Here is an 18,470-nt window from a genome sequence, read left to right as displayed (position 1 = left end):
TGGCACGCTGCGCTTCAGCAGCCCAGGTTTGTGGGTTGGGATCCTGGGCACAGACCTACATTGCTTGTCAGCCATGCTGTGGCGGTGACTCACGTATAAAAGTGGAGGAAGATCGGCACAGATGTTACCTCAGGGCTAATCTTCCTCAACAACAACAACAACAAAGACAAAAAGTATAGGGACACTATTCTAAATCAGAGTAGACCAGGAACACAAAAATAATCAAATTAATGTATGATCTTTCACTACCACTGGATCAAGAAATTTTAAAGGTTATATAAAAATATATTTGGGACAATTTGAATGTAGACTAAAACTATATAAAAGAATGAATATTATCATACCAATGTTAAATTTCTTGGGTGTGATAATGGTATTAGGATTATAAAGAAAAATGTACTTGTTGATAGGAGAGACATACTGAAGTGTTTAGGGTGAAATGTCCTAAGACCTGCAACTAACTTTCAAAGGGCTCAAAAAAAAAAGGCACATAAATGAGGGAGATAAAGATGGCAAAATATTTGAGGATACATATGTATTCACTGTTCTATTCTTCCAACTGTTCTGTAAATTAGGACTTTTTCAAAAAAATTTTAGGCAGAGGGGAGATTAAAAATAAAAACCACCATACTGTTTACATATAACAGAGATATGTTTTACAATCTTCAAATACATATTGTAAAAGTACTTACCTTACTTGAGGTTGTAAGCAAGAAAGCCCTTTGCAGATTTTCCTTTTCAGCCAAACAGAGCTGAAGTCTGCCAATCTCTTCTTTGAAATGAGTAATCATGCTTTCTTTGTTCCCATCTAAATTCTTTAAAGTCTGGACCTCCGACACAAGCTTGGTATTTTCTATTTCCGTATTCTTCAAATGTACCTGTAACAGTGTTCAAAAATGTCAAGAATATTCTAACTTCATAAGTCAAACTTTAAAATACCACTGTTTATCACTAACCCAAATATGATCAAGGCAAGAGAAGACTTATGAGACTAGGAGTCAGGAGACCCAAGTTCTGCTAAATGACTAGCTAATAAGCATGTGGGAGCAGAACACAGCTTTTCTGATCTTTTAAAAAAAAATTTCCATAGAGATTAATTCTAAAATCTTTTCCTTTGATTTAATCATTTTAAGTTCTCTTTAAAATTGCACATGGATTTGATTGTTCTTTTGGGGAAACAGATTATGTTAAAAGCATATTCAGATATAAAGGCATGACTACATTCTGGAAAACTAAAGGCAGACATTCAAGAACAACATCTTAAGCAATGCAATTCTTTGCTTGTGAAAAGTACTATGTCATTTACTTCCTGTGTGCCTAAAAATATATTTGTTGATTAATTAACCCAACTATATTGATTTTTCCAGGAACTTTGGCTGCTGCTGCTCATTTACTCACAACAGATACACAAATCAAATTCCATAAATGAAATTATAAAGAGCACAGATATCTAGTTTCCACTATAAAGAGTATCGTGCTTTGGTTAAGAGTACCACAGAAAAACAAATTAACATACTTTTTGCACTTTGCTCTTTAAATGTATAGAATGCTGAAAGACTAATTCCTGTTGACAAGGATAGAATATAACTCCGGATTCTATGAAGGTATCAGCAGACAAGACCTTTGCAGCATCACTTTAGAAACACTACCTAATTTTCATAATCATTAGCTCATCAAAGTGTTTTACCAATTCCTCTAAATTCTAATAGGGCAGGGATGAGTCATATGATCCAATAGGGGCTGAAGGAGAGAGACATAAGCAATCTCTCTGGTTATTTATGTGAACAATTTGGACAGGAAAGTATGTTTTCTGAGGTTAACAGCACAGTAGGAGGTCTTACCACACTCGGTAAATGGAATCTCCATGCTGAAAAAACACAAAACAAAAATCCCAAAGGAAAAGTTTACTTCTGATTTTTGAGGTACACACATTCAAATGAAATACTACTGTTCAGAACACTGGGAGGTTGGGGGAGAGTAGTATTCAAACAGGAATTTTAATGTCACTTTGAACCCAACTGCTAATGCTAATAGAAACTGGAGATATTGGCACTGTAAAAGAATAACTCCCCAAGCCACCTCATCCTTTCCCTTCCTTCCTGCCTGCCAACTCTTTTGCAAAGGACTCATTCAGGTGTACAACAGAGAGACAGAAAGTCTTTGCAGAAAGTGAGACAAAACAAGGGATAATATAAGGGATAAATAATTTAGAGCAGTAAAGGAAAAACAAATGCTGGATTTACCCTAAAATGTGCTTGCAACCCTCTATAAAACACCAGAAGTCCTGTTCTCAGGATAGAAGAGAGAAAAGAAAGGCAGAGTGGAAAGGTGACAGCCTTAGGGTTAGGTTTTCCAAAATAAGTCATCCTAGTTATCATTACACCTCTCCAGCATCACTAGTTTACTTAGGACCTTCCTAAACCCTTCCCAATACTAACTAGTATGCCTTTATATTTCATTTCATTTACTATTGAATTAAAATGATTGAAGACATAGACATTCTATTTACTTTACTATAATCTCCCACTGTGGTAATAGAAAAACAACATGGAAAGCACTTAATTCTCCACAGAAAAATAATGCCCAGGTCTTTTCCTATCAATAAAACTGAAACACTCTCACTGAAATTCATAGTAACATTAAACAAAAAATTATTATAGATGCCAAATTTTCACTTAGTTAAAAAATGCTTTATAACTTTAAAAAAATGCATTTGAAGGTAATTTGCAAAAACACCGTATAAATGGTAATCCAATTGCGTTAATTCTTCCTCTAGATATCTGTATTACTCCTCTTTTTCACAAAATCTTGTTCAAAAACTAAACATTATTTTTGGGCACTTTTTCTTAAAGAGTCAAATCATAAAATCATCCACCAGTGAATCTTCACTATTTTTCTTCCTGTTTTGGGGGTGATACACACACACACACACACACACACACACACACACACACACACACACAATTCTCTCTCTCTCTCTCTCTCTCTCTCAATCTCTGCAGAAGAGTTGTTCCAAAAAATAGAATAGGTATAATCCATGATATGCAAAATGTCCCTATCCAGGCTCTGCTCTGAGGTACACAGTGGATTCAATATTTTTTAACTCTTATCTGTAAAAAAAAAACAAACCACCACCAAAACTAATAAGGAAAAAACCCACTGGCAATACAACAAATCACATTCTAGTTTCTTAGTGCAAATATTGTGATTCTCAAATACTGAAAATATGTAGAATTATATGTTTTTATCTTTAATCAAATATATACCATAATATAAGAGTGTTGCCCTCTCCTATTCTAATCAAGAGACTGAATCTAACTGAATAATACTGACAAACTCAGAATGTTCTTGAAATTCCTCATCTGGAACTGCCTTCAGGAATGGCTTAGGAGCCACCTAAGATAAGTCTCAATGTGCATTCAAAACATTATTGACAATTAAGCTAACTATCCTATTTCAGAATCACTTAAAAAGGAAAGGAACAAAAACTTCAAAATGTGAAGATTTGTTAGCAGTGAGGATATCTTTTTTAAAATGACAGTCTCTGAAGATTATTCCAAAAGTCAAATTCTACAACATGATGATCACTGAAATAAATTAATGCTCTCCCTAACGTTTATATGTTCTTAAAACGGGAAAATAATTATGTAAATTCTGATACACAGGTATCTTGTTACCATTTAAACTTTGACTTATTTCACATTACTGCTAAGTATCTAAAATACCAGCAAATTAATCCCCTGAAAACTAATTTTTAGGGACAATACACAATGAGGTAGTTTTAAAATATGTCCCCAAATCCTTTGATACTCCTTTCTTCTGGAAATGGAGCCCAATTCTCCTCTCCTTGAGTGTCAGCTGGATCAAGTGACTTGCTTCTAATGAATAAGATAAAGTAGAAGATCAGTGTACAGCTTCAGAGACTAGATCATAAAATGCACTGTGACTTCCTCCTTGCTGTCTCTTGGATAGATCACTCTGAGGGAAGTTGGCTGCCATGTTGAGAGGATATTCCACAGCCACTGAAGAGCCCACACATTAAGAAACTGAAGGGGCTCCTGCCAAACATCATGTGAGTGAGCCACCTTGACGAGAGATGCTCCAGGTCCAATCAAGCCTTTAGCTGACTGCAGCCCTTGCCAACATCCTGAGTGCAACTAAGCCGGAACCAAAAAGCTAAGATGCTCCCAAATTCCTGACCTGACCACTAAGTTTTGGGGTAATTTATAACACAGCAATAGATAACTAATAGAAATGGAAAAAATAAATTACCTTATAAAGTTCCTTCTCATCCTTTTCCGTCTTCAACTGACATTCAAGTTGTTCTCTTTCATACTGTGCCTTCCTGAGTTTGTCCTTTAAACTGAATTAAGTTCAAGTAACATTAGTATAAACAAAAGGCCCTCTGTTAAAATATAAAAGTATTTTTTTAAAAGCATCAGAAATACCTGTCTAATTCAGTTTCTTTTTCAATTGCTTTATGTGTCACTGACACAATATCTTCCTCAAGCTGGAGAGCTTTGGATGTGGCATCATTGTATCTCTTCTTAAACTCTTCATTTTCCATTTTTAAACTTTGTGATACTTCAATAAGACCCTTAAAAACAACAAAGTATTTTGAGAAACAGAAATATAATTAAGACAAATTTGCATATTTTAATCCCACATTTGTCCCCTCCAAAGTTTATAAGCTAACACTAAAAACTAAACCCAAATTTGTAACATACATTCAACTTTTCATATACTAAATTAAACTATCGATTTTTTTTCTTGGCTTTTCATACACTTGCTTGTTGATTTCACTAACTTCTCCACCAGAGGGCAGACAACAAAAATGAGAAAAAAATGTAAAAATCAGTCACTTTCATTTTTCACATCTTGCTTTTCAACGTCACCCCAATGACAAATCAGGTTTCATATGATATTACCAACGTTAACATATGCTTCTTCAAGCAGAGATAACTAAGAGCCACTGATAATTACAACAAAGCACTAGGTTAAGACACATGCCTAAAGCAGTGTTCCTAATGCTCCTGCCACTGTGACTCAGAGGCATGAACAATATTCAAAGAAACAGAAACAAATAAAAAACAAGTAATAAATGCAATAAATAAAATGCATTTCTATTTAACATAGAATATTCTACTTTAAACAAATAATCTAAAAGTTAAAAAAAATTTATCACATCAATTCAGACAAGCAACTTATGAGAACCTGATCAAGCTTCTCTCTAAGCCTGTATTATAATCTGTAAAATGGACATAATAAGGCTTTTTTTGCCTAGTTTATAAAATTATGAGACTCAAACTGTTTTTGTTAAAAAAATAAGTTTAAAATTTCCCGCTAAGAAAGCACCACCCACCTACCAACAACAAAAACAAAAGAAAACTGCCAACTTAAATGTATCAAATGTTACACAGTATTTATAAGTCACTTTGATTTATATAAAATAACACAGCCAAACTTTTTACTTACAGGTAGAATACCATTTTAATTATCTTCCTATAGTACGAAAATTGCTATATTGTATCTATACTTCATTAAAAAGCTTATCACAATGGTGGTCAGATACACTCTGTTGGTTTCGTTTTGCTCAAAGCAAATGTTTGCCTTAGTCAATTTGCAACATTAACCAACCAGCGTTATACAAAGCCAAATGCTTTTCCACCACCAAAGCCACACTACCAAAGAGAGCAGATAATACTTATTCCCTCTGCTACAACTGTTGTCAAAATTCAACAATTCATGGGGCTGGCCCCACGGCCAAGTGGTTAAGTTCATGCGCTCCGCTACTGGGGCCCAAGGTTTCGCAGGTTCGGATCCTGGGCGCGGACATGGCATGGCTTATCAAGCCATGCTGAGGCGGCATCCCACATGCCACAACTAGAAGGACCCACAACTAAAAATATATAACTACGTACCAGGGAGGAAAAAGGACAAATAAAATCTTTAAAAAAAAAATTCAATGATTCTTGTAAAAATCTGACAGATGTATAAAAACAGCCAGAGAGGTTTCTAAATAGTTTCTACATTTTTTACTTTTAGTTTTACCAAAAGTTCTCTTGGCACTGTAAATAGGCTACAGATTTAATCCAGGTATCTCTCCTCAGGACAAAGACTAGATTGCCCAGAGGCAAAAACTAGTTTCTGATTCCGTAATTAACGAAGTTCTACAGTTGGTAAATAGCCTTCTAAAAAACCTATGGGGCAAGAACAAGAAAAGATTGGCAAGCAACTAAATGCAAAACATGAACTAATTGCATTATCTATGAGTCAGCTAACTCTACAGAATTAAGTCACAAATTAATTCTAACTGTAACTTGAGAGTCTTAGAATCTTTTTCTGGTACCCATAAAGGCACCTGACAGCTTCTCAGTATCCAAGCCTATTTTCAAGAGGCACAATCAAGTAGAGATTCTTCTTCAGGCCTCTAGTTCTCATGTCTGAGCGAAGCACAGGCATCTTCAATGTGCTTAAGTCTTCCTGAGCATGAAAATGGCATCAAAGCCCTTAGTGTACATACAAACAACTAAGAATCATGCTTTCTTTAAAAAAATAACTTTTCTTAAAAGAGTAAAATCTACAACACAATCTTTGAAAAACACTTGAAATTTGGGATAAATATTCATCTGATCACAGTGTTTGCAAATCATGCCAAAAGTGCCTAATTCTAATATTAAAACAAAGATAAGAACAATTAAAAAATGCAGGCAAAAGGAGACTAAGAGACTTGGATATTTCAGATTCATGCCGCAGACTCTTCCCTCTCCTGCTAGGTTTAAGGATCACTGCTACCACGAGCCACTATTATCAATTCTCCCAAGTCATAAAACTCTCAAATAGGAACAACCAGATAAAAAGACTGTAAATCACCTATCTCTGTGGCTAATCATGTACTAAAAATATCTAAAGTAACAGAATACATTTATTCCCATGTTAAAAAAAAAAGACAAAATTAACTGATTACCAATGAATACCAATGTATCTAAAGAAACCAGATACGGTATCACTGACTACTGTCCAGAAAACAAGTGTGGTACTCTGGATTCAAATGTAAACAGTGGTAAACTTTAGTAAATTAGTACCTGAATACTCTAAATAGCAAATTATTGGCAAAAGGATTATGTTGCTCAGAGAAATTGCTAGAAGATTTTAAAGTAAATCTCATTCATCTGACTTAGCCTGGACTTTCTCAAACACTCTGCTTCTTGAAATCAACTACAATACTGAGCTATGCAGATAGCCACATAGAATATAAATGCATGTTCTCTGGTTCAGACAAAATATATAACAGACAACAATGTACAATAATAAACTGTCTTCATGGCATTAAAATAATGGGCTAAAAGGCAAAATAAATAAATAATTACCACAATAATTAGGCAATTATTTGTTTCATTAGCATTGCCCTGATAAAAACCTATTTAAGTTGCAGCTGGCTTTTTTGTTTTTATAAACTAACCTGACAGAAATCATAATTTATTTTAGATCTCTGAATTTAAACATCTTTAAAGATCAAATATTCATATAACCTCTTCAGTAATAAACTTCAAAATTATCTTGAGAAAACCTTATACTTTTATTTAAACAAAGAACAACAAAAGCAAGAAATTCACTAAGAAAATTTCCATGAAGAGGAACTATTGTTCGTATTCAAAGAAAGCAAAGTTTAAATGCAATAAAATGTAACGAGGACTACTTTACTAACTAAATGTAAATCTCCTATGAGCAAATACACTTAAATTCTACCTTTATAAGAAAACGGCAGATCCAAAGAAATTTTTTGGTTGGAGTAGAGAAGAGGGAAGAAAGGCTACAAACATATCTAATGTCTAAATAATTTCCTAAACATGTATACATTCCATGGACAAGTAATTTTTAACACTGGGTTTCACATACATTTTTAAAGAGGCAGGGAATAAGAAGTAAAGATTTAGGATAACGTAATTTTACTTATATTAAGTTGCCTTTTATTTTAATGAAATTGGATGGTTTGTGTGTATTGTTATAATAATCTACGTTACACGTGGCTATGTAACATAAGTTACACATAGATCAATGGAACAGAATAGAAAGCCCAGAAATAAACCCATGCATAAATAATCAATTAATTTACAACAAAGGAGCCAAGAATATGCAATGGGAGAAGGATAATCTCTTCAATAAACGGTGCTGGGAAAACTGGACAGCCACATACAAAAGAATGAAACTGGACCACTACCTTACACCATACACAAAAATCAACTCAAAATGGATTAAAGACTTAAATTTAAGACCTGAAACCATAAAACTCCTAGAAGAAAACATACAGGGAGTAAGCTCCCTGACATTGGCATTGGCAATGATTTTTTTGGATTTGACACCAAAAGCAAAAATAAACAAGTGGGACCACGTCAAACTAAAAAAACTCTGCACAGCAAAGGAAACCATCAACAAAATGAAGAAGAAACTTCCAGAATGGGAGAAAATATGGGCAAATCAAATAACTGATAAGAGGTTACTATCCAAAATTATATATAAAGAATTTACATAACTCAATAGCAAAAAAAAAAAAAGTAATAAAAATAAAATCCAATTTAAAAATGGGCAGAGGGCCCAGCCCAGTGGCGCAGCAGTTAAGTTCATACACTCTGCTTTGGTGGCCCAGGGTTCACCGGTTCAGATGCCAGGTGTGGATCTACCCACTGTTTATTGAGCCATACTGTGGCAGGCAACCCACACATAAAGTAGAGGAAGATGGGCACAGATGTTAGCTCAGAACCAATCTTCCTCAGCAAAAAGAGGAGGATTAGATGCTAATCTTCCTCAAAAAATAAACAAATAAAAAATGGGCAGAGAACCAAACAGACATTTTTCCAAAGATAACATACAAATGGCCAACAGGTACATGAAAAGGTGCTCAACATCACTAATCATCAGTGATTTACAAATCAAAACCACAATGAGATATCACCTTACACCTGTTAGAATGGCTATCATCAAAAAAACAAGAGAAAACAAAGAGTTGAGAAGATGTGGAGAAAAGGAAACCCCTGAACACTGTTGGTGGGAATGTAAATTGGTGCAGGCACTATGGAAAATAATAGGGAGGTTCCTCAAAAAATTAAAAATAGAACTAACATATGATCCAGCAATCCCACTTCTGGGTATAAATCCAAAAGAAATGAAAACAGGATATAGAAGAGACATCTGCACTTCCATGTTCACTGCAGCATTATTCACAACAAGCAAGATATGGAAACAATCTAAGTGTCACCGGATGAATGGATAAAGATGTGGTACAATATATACAATGCAATATTATTCAGCCATAAGAAAGAAGGAAATCCTGCCATTTGCAACAATATGGCTGAACCTTGAGGGCATTGTGCTAAGTGAAATAAGCCAGACAGAAAAAGACAAATACCGCACGGTATCACTTATATGTGTAACCTAAATAAAAAGTCAAACTCATAGAAACAGAGTGTAGAAAAGTGGTTGCCAGGGGGCCAGGGGTGGGGGAAATAGGGAGAGGTTGGTAAAAGGGGACAAAGTTTCAGCTACAAGATGAATAAGGTCTGAGGATCTAATGTATAACATGGTGACTATAGTTAATAACACTGTATTGTATAATTAAAATTTGTTAAGAGAGTAGAACTTAAATCTTCTCACAAAAAAAGAAAGATAAATATGTGAGTTGATGGATGTGTTAATTAACTAGACGGGAGGAATCCTTTCCCAACGTATACATATATCAAATCACCACAATGTACACTTTAAATATCTTACAATTTTACTTCTCAATTATACCTCAATAAAGCTGGTGGGGAAAAAAAAGAAACTGAATGGAAAATACTCAATGATACAAGTTGTATGGAACTATAAAAAAATGCTTCATCTTACACTTCAGTGTTTATCTACAAGGAGTATGAGCTAGTTCAAAGTATATATAAATATACTTATATTTTAGAAACAAAATATTTTGAATTTCCTGAAACTATTACTGAGCAAATCAGATACAAAATGAACGTAACTGGCTTTAAAGAAATTTATTGCCATATACACATAAGTTATAACTATCATGCCCTAATCATTTAAATTAAGCCTTTGTGTCTTTTTTCCCTCAATGACAATCAGTAAAAGAGAATTAGAAATTCAGTATCATAAATTCAAAATTGGTTTTTGGCAATTTCACCTATTAGGAAATATATATATAGATATCTGTATATCAAGATACATATCATATATAGATATATATAAGCAATTGGAGCAATTCCATATATTAAGCAGTTTAAATGCCTTAAACTACCTCTGTCCAAAACCAGGGATGCAACGCAATGATAAATAAAGCTTTAGAGAAGAGAAAGCCAAAAACATAAAGAAAGTCAAAGAGGTCCACACTAGCCAGAGTCACCATAATGAGAGATCTTTCATTCTCCCTCACTCCAAAACCTGTAGTAACTCCCAAATGCCTGGTAATTCTCAAGGTATCCTACCCAGTTTGTGAAACTTAAGAACAAAAACAATATGAACACATACAACAGTTCATAACATGTTCCTTATGTGGTTTATGCAACATTGTTTAGTATCCTCAAAAAGAATTTACTTTAAAAATGCCTTGAAGTACATCTTATACTATCAACATTCAAGTTAAGAAAATAATTTATTTTATGCAAAAAACTCAATTCATAGTTTAGGCTCCAAAAAATTATAAACTAAAACAAAAAACTTAACAGAGTCACAGCCCATTTTAGTCCTATTTGAAAAACAAGATTCAGTATCACTGGTTCCCTGAGCCCTACTTTTCAATCTTCTGATTTTCAAATACATATCTAGCACTCCAACGAAACAAAAACAAGAACACAACGAATATACATACAAACTGCTAATTTTTATGTAAGTCTAATAAATGTAAAGTTGGGGTAAAAAAAAAGACATCAATCAATACAATGGAATTTTATTTAACAATAAAAGGAATGAAGTACTGATACATACTACAACACAGATGAACCTTGAAAGCATTTTAAGTGAAAGAAGCCAGTCACAAAAGACTACATATGATTCCACTTGCATGCAATGTTCAAAATATGCAAATCCACACAGAGAGATATTTAGATTAGTGGATTGAGAGGGGAGGGAAATGGAGAATGACTACGAATAGGTACAAAGTTTCTTTTTTGGGGTGATACAAATGTTCTAAAATTAGGTCATGGTAATGGTTGCACAATTCTGTAAATATAATAAAAATGATAGGATTGTACACTTTAAAGTGATAAAATTTCTGGTATGTAAATTAAATTTCAATAAAGTTGTTTTTAAAAAAGATCATTTAGGTAAGCTCACATCTTCGACCCTCAGAGGCAGAAGTATAGAGCGTGATTAAGAGTACTGGCTGGAGCCAGACTGCCTGCTTTCCCACTTACAAACTGTTCAATCGTAGGCAGGTTAAGTAACCTCTCTGTGCTACCTCTGTAAAAAGCAGATAACAGAGCCTACTTCATAGGAGTAAGTGAGTTGACAAATGTAAAAACGCTCAGAACAGCATTTGGCTTACATTAAGTGTTACAGGAGTTATTTTTATTAATCAGCCTTTTAAAGAGGAGAAAATTCCACACGTATTAAAGTTGAACTAGAAATGAATGTAAAAATTATCCTTATTTTTAAATCTAGGGTGTACATAAACGTACATACCACATTAAAATAATCTAGGGGAAATATAATACGGAATTTATAGTTCTCAATTTACAAACGTTTGATTTCAGTTTTAATCTACTTTATTCCTTCAAACAGCCAATCACACAAAACAACCTTAAATATAACTATAGGCATTACTTAAATCAATCAGTTTTGATAAGCTTAACATATCCAATTCTTTTAATTTACAAAGTAAAAGTGTTCTCTGGTGGCATTTTACAACGAGAAAAGTCAGTGTTTATAAAAGATGAAAGATCTTATTTATAATCACTTAATTATTATAAACATTTAATTGTCAGTATTTGTCAAGTACTGAATGGGTAATAAGCTAATCATATTATTTTATAAAACAATGAAAATGCAATTAATTTCTTCTATCATGAAGAAACAAGATTTCAACCAATCATTCCTAGTATACTGTCCATTATAAAATTTTAATCGAAACTGTAGATGATACATCAAAATAGCCCTCCAGATATTCAGTAGTTTATATACTCAGTATCCAAAGAGAAGATCTTCAGAACTACTCTCCTAAATTTTTTTTTTTTTTGAGGAAGATTAGCCCTGAGCTAACATATGCTGCCAATCCTCCTCTTTTTGCTAAGGAAGACTGGCCCTGAGCTAACATCTGTGCCCATCTTCCTCTACTTTATATGTGGGACGCTTGCCACAGCACAGCTTGTCAAGCAGTGCCACGTCCACACCCAGGATCCAAACCGGTGAACTCTGGGCCACCAAAGCAGAATGTGCACACTTAACCACTGCATCACCAGGCCAGCCCCTAAGATTTTTTTTTTTTTTTTAAGAATTCACATCATGCAATATATTTAAAACAAGTGCCAAGAAATGTCATGGATTTTATAAGCCACCCAACTAAGACAAGTCTGAAAGTTTCTGAGCTGTTACAACTGCCCAGCAGACCTGCCTAATTAAGATGGAGACTGTAGGGGCTGGCCCTGTGGCCAAGTGGTTAAGTTCACGCGCTCCGCTGCAGGCGGCCCAGTGTTTCGTTGGTTTGAATCCTGGGCGCGGACACGGCACTGCTCACCAAACCACGCTGAGGCAATGTCCCACATGCCACAACTAGAAGGACCCACAACGAAGAATATACAACTATGTACCAGGGGGCTTTGGGGAGAAAAAGGAAAAAAATAAAACCTTCCAAATAAATAAATAAATAAATAAATAAGATGGAGACTGTAATTTTGGAAGTAAAAAGCAAATTCATAAAAAACCAGAAGCCCTGAGACTAGTAACAAAGAAAAACTATCTAATAAAGGAATACTAGCAAGCATATCATTTTATCCCAAGAAATAAGCAATTGCCAACATATAACTAAGAATTTTTTTTTTACATTATATAAATACTACTTTCAGAATCTTGGGGAAATTCTATGAATTTCCATTCCTCTTACGACACTGTTCACATTTTAGTTCTTCTTTGATGATTCTCTGGTTCATCATTATGAAAACTAGTAAAACAATAATGGCTACTTGCACTTATAAAGAATCTACTATGTAACAAACACCATTCTAGGTCCTTTTTTCTGTAGTATACACTATCATTTAAAACATCACTTCCACATACTTCATCTTCCCAATGCAAGAATGGCAGCAGGGAAGGAGTTCCCTCCAAGATTAGTGACTGTCATCAAGACTTACGATTTGCCATAAAAACTTCTGCTGAAGACCTTTACTGGGTACCACAGCCACAATCTCCTAGAAATTTTGCTTCATTAATCCCGAAACCTCAATCTACCACTTTCTGAACCTAAGTCTGTCAGAATAAGCTTTAGTGTTATCTGTAGTGCTTTAGTGTTATCCTTGTCACCTGGACAGCAGAGAGAACCTGAAACTGTTTGAATGTCACCTAACACTCAACGGGATCAGAGGCATGGCTTGATGTGTATGAGTAATTTCACACAATTGAAGACTATCATTCCATAACTCCTGTTCTCCCAATCGTCCACTCTTCCCATGGATTTCAAAGTGATAAGAGTCAAAACCTCAAAGGCCACATTTCAGGGTGTTCTTGATCTCATGGGCTAAGTACATGCTGTAATGGGCTGTTCTCAGAAATCATCTTCTGTCTCACCTCCACCCCTCTGGCTTGCAAAAGAGTGAAAGAGAAAACACTGGCATTCCACTTTGGAAAACTGCCAAATCCAGGTACAAATAATGAGAGAAATGTGTAAAGAATAGAGAAAAAAGAATAATAACTACACAAAATAGCACACCCTAACCCCAACCCTAACTTAACATTTAATGAAAACAGAGCATTTTAACAGGTTCATCAGACTAAAGAGCTTCTGCAAGGCAAAGGAAACCAGGAACAAAATGAAAAGACAACCCACCAACTGGGAGAAAATATTTGCAAATCACATATCCAACAAGTGGTTAATCTCCAAAATATATAAAGAACTCACACAACTCAATAACAAAAAACCAAACAACCTGGTCAAAAACTGGGCAGCGGATCTAAACAGACATTTTTCCAAAGAAGATATACAAATGGCCAATAGGCACATGAAAAGATCTTCAACATCACTAATCATCAGGGAAATGCAAATCAAAACTACACTGAGATATTAACTTACACCCGTTAGAATGGCTATAATAACCAAGACAAAAAATAACAAATGTTGCACAGGATGTGGAGAAAAGGGAACCCTCATATACTGCCGGTGGGAATGCAAACTGTGCAGGCTCTATGGAAAACAGTATGGAGATTTCTCAAAAAATTAAGATTAGAAATACCATATGACCCAGCTATCCCACTACTAGGTATTTATCCAAAGGACTTGAACTCAACAATTCAAAGAGACTTATGCACCCCTATGTTCACTGCAGCATTATTCACAATAGCCCAAGTGCCCATCGACTGAAGAAGATCTGGTGTGTATGTGTTTGTGTGTGTGTGTGTGTGTACGCACATACAATGGAATACTACTCAGTCATAAAAAAGACAAAATCATCCCATTCACAATAATATGGCTGGACCTTGAGGGTATCATGTTAAGCGAAATAAGCCAGAGAGAGAAAGACAAACACCGTATGATTTCACTCATATGTGGAAGATAAACTAACACATGGACAAAGAGAACAGATTAGTGGTTACCAGAGGGGAAGGGGTATGTGGGGTGGGCATAAGGAGTAAGGGGGAACATTTATATGGTGACTGACAAATAATAATGTACAACTGAAATTTCACAACGTTATAAACTATTATGATCTCAATTAAAAAAAAAAGTGGGTTTCAGGGAATACATTATCAAACCCAAATAGTTACTGAAGACACAACTAACCTTTTGCTCTGATTGCAGTTGGTCACATCTTTCTTTCTCATGGTTAAGTTCTCTTTCCATTCTTTCAACTTGTTCTCGAAGTTGTGTTGTTTCTTTTTCCAGAACAGCAATTAACTTTAACAGTTCTTCTTTTTCTTTCATGGTTTTCTCAATTTTCAACTGTAAAACAAAAAATTCATAGTTTTTTTATAATCCTAAAATGTTATAAATTGTTTTCCATTTCAAAAAGTAGTGAATAAATTCACAGAAAGAACTTATACATACTATCTACTTCATACCAATCAGCCTCTTTTAGCCTTCAGTTAGAAAAATTCATGAATCACAATTTTTTTTTTTTGCTAAGGAAAATTCATCCTGAGCTAACATCTGTTGCCAATCTTCCTCTTCTTTATGTGAGCCGCCCCAACAGCATGGCCACTTACAGATGAGTAGTGTAGGTCTCTGCCTGGAAACAAACCCAGGCCACCAAAGCGGATCATGCTCAACTCACCACTAGGCCAGCAAGGCTGGCCCTTATGAATAATAAATTTAAATCATCTTTTGGTTGGGCAAAGAAGAAAACATTAAAAAAAGGTATAAAATTAATTTTATTATGAAGTTGCCTGCTAACCACTTTTGAAATCAGTCCTAAAAAAAAATAAGACATATCACGTTTCATAAGTGACTTAATTCTGGGCTTTCCATGGGTAAGATTCGGGAAGAAAATGTGTACCTCTTCTTGAATGCAAATCTATGGGAAATCTTTGAAGCTATTAAGAACTTCCTTATGTATTACATAAGGCCTTCATCTATGGGATTACTATTAAAAGTTTTGGTTCTTTAAATAAGGAATAACAGTTTCTATACATATAATCACCTCCGTTTTGCTCAACCAAAACAAACTTTATAAGTAAATGTAAATTTTAGGACAAAATGCAGACTGTAACAATATATTAACAATATAACTGATTCTTATGTGGACACTAATAGTTACTCAGTTCAGGAAAATCTAAATTCCAATATTCTAAAAAATTACTAAATTAAGGGACCTAAAATAGTAGTAAATAAAATGGTTAATATTTTGTTTACAGCAAGAAGTCTTTGATTCTAATAGGGGAAGAATGGAGACTCAGAGGGAAGATTTCACAAAAGAGGAATCACACACTTAGCTAAAACGTTTTCCCCTTGGACACCCAAGTCAGTTTTCCAAAGTGAGGAAATCAAACTGACTAAACTATTATGAAGGTTAAAAAGCTAAAAATTTTTAAATCACCCTGCTACCTGTTGCATCAGACCAAATGAAAATGACATGAGTAAACGCCCTCAAAAGAGAACAGTTAATTTATTCATTTAACTTCTTTTATACTTTATTTATGTTTTTAAAAAATCATTTTTGGCTCTAAACTTTCTGGTAGCTTAAAAATGAAAATACATCTTGACATAGTGCAATAGAAACATTATGAAAGAACCACTTTTTCCCAGTGATTCATTTAACTGGCACATACTTTCTGAAGAGTTCACTGAATCTTAAGTAGAATTTTAACAAGGAATTAAAATTAGATAAAAATGTATACAAGTCTAATTCCTGCCCCCAATTTTGAATTTTGAAATCTTTCAAGCAAACAAAATAGTTAAAATTTTACAATGAAGACCTACAGATCCATCTCCTAAATTCACTAATTATTAATATTTTGCCATGTTTATTTTATCACCCATTATAAACTTAAGTGTATTTACATAATTTTTTTTGATGCAAAACTGCAGACACTTCACCCCTAAGTACTCACAGCAAGCGTCTCCTATTCAACCACTACCATTATGATAGCTAAGAAAATTAATAATAATTTCATAACATCCAATGCACAGTCCATAGTTAAGTATCCCCCACTACCCCAAATATCTATTTTTCTAAAATCTAGGATCCAATCAAGGCTCATATATTGAAGGATTATGTCTCATTAATCACTTTTAATGTCAACAATACCCCAGATATCTCACATTTCTAATAATTTTGTGCAGCCTTAGATAAAATCATTAAAGATTTTGAGGAATGAGGAAATTTAAAAGAATTCTCAAAAAATAGGTCAGAGCATAAAAATTTTTTATCTTAGAAATATCTACCTAAGAGACAACAATTTAAATTTTCTTTATAAAGGATTTTATGAGTAGGAAGAAGCAAAATAAATTGTGCAATGTCCCAATTTACTTAAAGAAGGAGCACAACAGAGATGTTGATGTCAAAATGCCCGTTGTCTTTCTGTTGGAGGCCCCGAAATCAGGGTGGTCTACAAGTATTCAAAATGCTGCAATATAAACGCTAACTGCATTCTTCCTAAGAGCTGGGCTCGTTTCAGCATCTTTGACTAGCATTCAAATACCAGGCTAAAAACCTTGATCATGAGGCAGTTGTCACCACAAAATGTTTTAGTCACCCTATAAAAGTTACATTTCTTTATGTAAGATAAGAGAGGAATTTCTGGAGGGGGAAGGGAAGTTATGGAAGAATTCACAATAAAAAATGATTGGTTCCTAACCATCTTCATTCAACTGTCTAATAAAAGTATTATATCTATAACTTCTTGTCTTTTTTCTCTAGTCTCACATTTTGAAGATAAATAAAATGAAATAAAAGGCATAAAATATTTACATTAAAAATGTAAAAAAATCCACCTAAGTATAAAATACTAAAAATATTTAAAAATACCCACCTGATTATAAAGAAAAAGCAAAGCCTTGCCATAGACTAATATGAATGTAAACTAACCAAAAATGTACGCCGAACCAGTTAAAGCAGCTGTTTTTCATAGAAACTGAAGTGTAACATTCTAATTTTTTAGGTTTAGGGTAAAGATATTGAGAAATATCTTGAAATAAGAATGTTCTTCCATTTTCTCCTTCAATAACTACTAAACATTAAGATATAAAACATTATTAGACCATCTACCCAGTAAATTTCTATTGGAGTTGATGCAATGACTTCAAAATATTCAATTAAAAAAACAGACACTTTTCACTTTTCCTTTTTAAATTATGGGTAATCCAGGCTTATTCATTTGATCAGATGAACAGGGAAAAGAAATCATCCTAAAAATTCTCAACCTAAACTAAAAGACTGGGATGCTTCCCTGATTTACTGCCACATTTGGGAAAGAGCACTGCACAGTGAAATAAAGTTCACACCCAATTACAGTTACATTTATTGCTTTACATCACTTTCCCACCAGCTTCACCCTCCAAATATATACTGTTCTACAATCAATGAGTTAGGCCACCACTAAAAAAGAAAGGTTAGGGGGCTGGCCCCGTGGTCGAGTGGTTAAGTTCGCGCGCTCCGCTGCAGGCGGCCCAGTGTTTCGTTGGTTCGAATCTTGGGTGCGGACATGGCACAGCTCATCAAACCACGCTGAGGCAGCGTCCCACATGCCACAACTAGAAGGACCCACAACGAAGAATATACAACTATGTACTGGAGGGGCTTTGGGGAGAAAAAGGAAAAAATAAAATCTTTAAAAAA

At 34.3% G+C, this 18,470-nt stretch overlaps 1 protein-coding gene across 3 annotated transcripts in view; it reads right to left on the bottom strand.

The window, feature by feature from the left end:
- TAX1BP1 (Tax1 binding protein 1) overlaps positions 1 to 18,470 on the bottom strand; it is a 78,078-nt gene that overhangs the window by 37,490 nt on the left and 22,118 nt on the right. For all 3 annotated transcript variants that reach the window (XM_046668766.1, XM_046668767.1, XM_046668765.1), the window contains exons 5-8: positions 14,978 to 15,136; positions 4,449 to 4,597; positions 4,273 to 4,363; positions 693 to 878 (exon numbers count right to left, since the gene is read on the bottom strand). In XM_046668766.1, coding sequence (XP_046524722.1) covers positions 693 to 878; positions 4,273 to 4,363; positions 4,449 to 4,597; positions 14,978 to 15,136 — 585 coding nt within the window. The remainder of the gene's footprint in view (positions 1 to 692; positions 879 to 4,272; positions 4,364 to 4,448; positions 4,598 to 14,977; positions 15,137 to 18,470) is intronic.

The sequence above is a fragment of the Equus quagga genome, chromosome 8 (genome assembly GCF_021613505.1).
Source record: "Equus quagga isolate Etosha38 chromosome 8, UCLA_HA_Equagga_1.0, whole genome shotgun sequence".
In the NCBI taxonomy this organism is placed as follows: Eukaryota; Metazoa; Chordata; class Mammalia; order Perissodactyla; family Equidae; genus Equus; species Equus quagga.
Note: the sequence above shows the minus strand (reverse complement) of the source record. Positions and strands in the feature narration are given on the sequence as shown.